General features: G+C 52.0%; 1 protein-coding gene across 1 annotated transcript; it reads right to left on the bottom strand.

The window, feature by feature from the left end:
• Positions 1-1,611: 1,611 nt before the first annotated feature.
• Positions 1,612-3,022, bottom strand: RPRM (reprimo, TP53 dependent G2 arrest mediator homolog). Its single transcript, XM_035006650.1, has one exon. It carries the CDS (start codon positions 2,821-2,823, stop codon positions 2,494-2,496), a length of 330 nt encoding a protein of 109 aa, XP_034862541.1. The 5' UTR covers positions 2,824-3,022; the 3' UTR covers positions 1,612-2,493.
• Between the last annotated feature and the right edge of the window lie 1,360 nt (positions 3,023-4,382).

The following is a 4,382-nucleotide window of genomic DNA, read 5'->3' as shown; positions in this document are numbered from 1 at the left end:
TGGTTTTGGATCCCAAATCGATTTCCACCAGAATGCTGAACTCACTGATGGGCTAATAAATCTGCAGGAAGAAGGAACCCTCAGCAGATTTTGCAGCCACCAAAAAACCCTGAGTTTAATTTTAACTGGTTTGTCCCAGCGCAAACTGGTTGTTCTGTCTTGTTTCTCTCTTGGAAACGTCAAGGCAGCAGCTTCACTTGGTGCCACAGAAACTGTCTACAGAATAAAAAGTCTCCATTTCCTGTCCTGTTAGCCAAAGTAAACTGCCTTCCATGACTCACCCTTGACTGCATATTGACTCTGCTCCCCTCCCCAGATACAGAAAACAAAAACAAATAAGCAAACCCTTACCAGCTGAGAAGACAGGAACAACAGGCAAAACTTCAAAATGCTTTTTTTTTTTTTTCAAACCTGAAACCTCTCAGCATTCAAAAAACAATTCGAAGTCATAATTCCTGGCAAGATTTGCACTGAGAGTGAAATCGACACTTAATAGTAGATAGGATGTCAAAGGACACTCAAACCTTTTGATCCCAATCTTTGAGTCAAAGGACATGTTTACACCAGTTGTGCTTCTTCCCGAGTAAATGGGACACCTTATTGTTATTTAATTGTACTCAGTCTTCTCTCTGCTATTGTGAAGTCTTTCATTGCTATAGCATGGTGGAGGATCCTTTATATTTTTGAAAATATTTAGGATCCTACCCCTGGTGTAACTATAAACTGCTCTACACCTCTTATCAAGTTGAAGCTTGCAGTGATTGTATCCTTTGGGTTATTTTCACAGTCACAGTTTTCTAGGCTCTTCTTTCCATCACTGTTCAACTTCTCAAGTCCTAAATGTGCCTACCACCAGCTGTAGCTCCACTCCAGCCCAACCTTTCCAGTGTGGGTTGTCATAATACTCACCCCCGGCATTCAGGACCTTGGCTAACTCCTCTGCACCTTTTTTGCCTGGCCTGGGGTTGATAACTCCAGATTTAAAAAGCAGGCCGAGTCTCGCTTTTAATCTCCCCTTTTCTCTGGAAAACGTAATATGGCAAAGATAATGCATGTCATGTTTTAGCAACAGTGTTTTACCCTCGGGAGAATTAGCGTCATTACATACTTTAGCAGCTACTTGTCCCCGCATTTATTCATTAATTATTTGTTTATTTTGAGAAGCATCCCACCGCCTTCTTGTCCCCCTGACCAAAAAAGGCACCCTCCCTCAAGGCTGGCCAAGCCTTCTTCCTCTCATTAGCGGTGCAACCCTGTGTTTCCGCTGGAGCCCAGCACGGAAGTGTCATCTTCCCGCGGGGACCTCCTGTTGTCTCGCCTGGCTCAGAGAGCTGAGCCTAACTGAATATAAAATATTAACTGTTAGAGAAAACAAAGGATGCCACCCCCAGCATGGCTCCTGTGCCTGAGGCTTGGCCACGTCTCACTAGTCCCTAGGCCTCTCCGTCTCACCCGCACCCTCACCCCTCCATGGGATCCACGAGTTGAACTGCAGCTCTCCAAAGCGAATTCCCTCGGCCCGTAACCCGACTCCTCACAGCCACGCGTTCCCTTCTGCCGGAAGCTCAGAATGACCACCAGGAAGCCAGGAGCAAAACACTTAAATGTTGCATTTATTAAGGAAATGTTAAATAAGAAAAAAAAAAAAAGTCAAAACGGTGTCATGAATGTCAAGAGCACTTTTGTGGCGTAAACCGTGCAGTCATGAGCTATAAGTTTAGTCCCAAGTCTTTGCCCCGGGGCTAGCTAGGGCGTCAGCCTCCTCCCCCCACCCCCAGTTGGAAATGCAATAAAGGAAACAAATCACCCGGTTCAACAATCGCAGGCTTCCCCCTCCCCCCACCCCTTCTCCCAGGATAACAAAACTCTAACCCCAGGCAGGCAAACAGGCCACTAGGGCAGCAAAGGACCTATCAAATATGTGTATTCAAGCAAACAAACACAAAATCCCTTAAAACAGCACGTTGCAATCAATCAAAGGTATTTATAGTCTCTCGCGCCAGGGCTGGGAGGAGCGGGAGATAATGGGCGCGAATCCGGACACTGATCTGTGTGTCCCCATTAGTTCTGTTGCGTGGCGTATATACCGGTCACTTTCGGGCCACCAGGCAATCGATGCCGCTGGGTGTTTCCCCTGCCCGCCCGCTCCACCTGCCCGAGAGCTTGGCCCACCTGCGGGTGGAGAAGGGCCATCGCCGGCTGGGTCTCCCCGCATCCCACGCTAGCGGCAGCTTCCAAAGTTCTGCGCCCTAATTGCCCTCTTCTTGCCACTTGCTGCTGAGTCCAGTCGGGGCCCTCTCCTCCTACTGCCAGGAATGGGGACTTTCAGAGGGCGAGCGAGAAACGGGTCGCTTCATGCCGAAAGGCAAAAGTCGAGAGAAATAATTGACTCCGACAGGTTTGCTTCGCCCGGTCTCGGATGGTGAGGGGGCGCGGCCGGGCCGGCTAAGTGGGGAGGCTTTGGGGCGGCTGCCGCGGGGTTGGGAGGGCCGGTCAGTAGGGCCCCACGACCACCGCTTCCACCTCCTTAGACGGTCTCCGGTCCTTCACCAGGAAGTTGATCATGCCCTCGGACTTGATGAGGAGGTTGCAGCCGAGGAAGAAGATGCCGAAGACCACGGTCAGTGAGAGCACGCACATGACAGCGATCTGCACCACGCGCATGATGTACAGGCTGCGCTCGTCCGGGCCGCCCTCGGCGAAGCCGTCGTCGGTCACCACCGACGCCTGGGTGCAGCAGCGCACCGCGCGCTCCAGCGCCTCGCTGCTGTTGGCCAGGAGCAGGCCCGCCACATCGGTCTGGTTGTCCGGCGCCGGATTCATCGCGGGAGCCGGCGGGCGCGCGGGGAGGCCCGGGTCCGAGGGGTGGGAAGGCGGCGGCGCGGGAGGAACAGATACGGAGCCGAGCGCTCACTTGGAGACTCGCGCGCGTGGGGGCTGCTCGCTCTCTCCTTTCCTAAGTGCCCGGGTCGTGGGACTTTCCCAGGAGCCTTTCCGACGCGCGCCGCAGCGCTCCCGGTCTGCGCCGTCTGCTCCTGCCAGGGCGGTGCTGGTTCCCGGCGCTCGCTCGATTGGGGGCTGTTGGAACTTGGCGGGGCTGGGCCAGTGGGGCCGTGGGAGGTGCGGCGGCGGCGGCGGCGGCGGCGGCGGCGTGGCGGCTGCTCTGAGCGAACAGCGGCCCCTTCCGGCCGCACCACCGCTCTGCGCCCGCGGCCCTTCGGCCGTGCGGGAAGCAAAGGGGCGAACCGTTCTCCTCCTCTCGCCTTTCTTGCTTCGCCTCTTTTTCAACTCCAAAGACTGGGCAGAAGTCACTGTACTTCTCTGGCCTGATGGGTGATTAAAGAGTTTCGGATAGAGGAGAGGTTGCGATCAGCTGAAAGTTTCCAAAGAACTGGGTCACACCAGCTCTGCGTGTCTTTTGCCTCCCGCCCCTCTCACCTCTGGGCGGATGGAAAGTGGCGATGAATCGCAGGTGCCAGATGGTGCTTGCGAACGCATGGGCCGCCGCCTGTGCCTGATTCCGTCTTGCCTGCGACGGATTTCTGGTGGACTAGGGATGATCTGGGAGGTTTTTTGTCTTTGTTTTTGTTTGTCTTAAGTATTGATTTTAGGAAGAAAGAAAGCAGGGAAGGAGGGAAAGAAGGAAGTAGTAAAGGGAGGGAGGAAGGAAAGAAGAAAAAGAGGAAGGAAGCCATTGGAAGACAGAATAGGCAGGTTTTATAGTGATTTTTGAGGCGAAGGAAAGGGGGCTAGGGAAAGGATATGCTCTTCTGTGGCCTTTGTGTGGAAATGGTTGCCGGAAGCGGGGTCACCTCTCTGGTAAGGGTGGGAAGATGGACAGAGTGGGCACTCTTATAATCTGGGTTGCAGATGAGTTTTTGGAAGTGCTTCCAATGTTTTTCTCGGTTGGCAGTAAATCAGTCGTTTTATTGCTCATCAATATCCATCACCTAGAACACTGGCCAACTGCTGCAAGCTCTCCCCATTTTCCATAAACCGATGTATTGCGTCTTAGTCATTTTGAACAAAGCTACAGATGTTTCAGGGGCCTGACTGAGGCTTCAGCCCATTATGATTTTGCTGCTGGCTTCAGGAAAATGTTATAAACCTGTCAGATTGTTTCTTAAGCTCCAGAAGAATTCTTCGGGTTTTTTGTTTGTTTGTTTGTTTTCTCCTTTCTACTTTCTTTCCCCCCTCCCCCTCCCCCTCTCCCTTCCTTACTTCCTTTTTTCTTTCAACTCTAACAGGTAGAAACCAGTAACTTGAAGCTCAGTCCAAACTTTTGATAGAATACATTTACCACATTCTATTAAAACATAATCGCTGTCTTGCCATTTTCACCTCTGTTCTCAATTCCATTCTTTTTGCTTGCTAAACCCTTT

This window comes from Mirounga leonina, unplaced genomic scaffold, assembly GCF_011800145.1.
Source record: "Mirounga leonina isolate KUSES-001 unplaced genomic scaffold, KU_Mleo_1.0 Mir_151, whole genome shotgun sequence".
Taxonomy (NCBI): Eukaryota; Metazoa; Chordata; class Mammalia; order Carnivora; family Phocidae; genus Mirounga; species Mirounga leonina.
This window is presented reverse-complemented; position numbering and strand designations above follow the sequence as displayed.

Bases quoted from the DNA above. Each gene is read 5' to 3' on its own strand.
- RPRM (XM_035006650.1), bottom strand. From the start codon at position 2,823: ATGAATCCGGCGCCGGACAACCAGACCGATGTGGCGGGCCTGCTCCTG.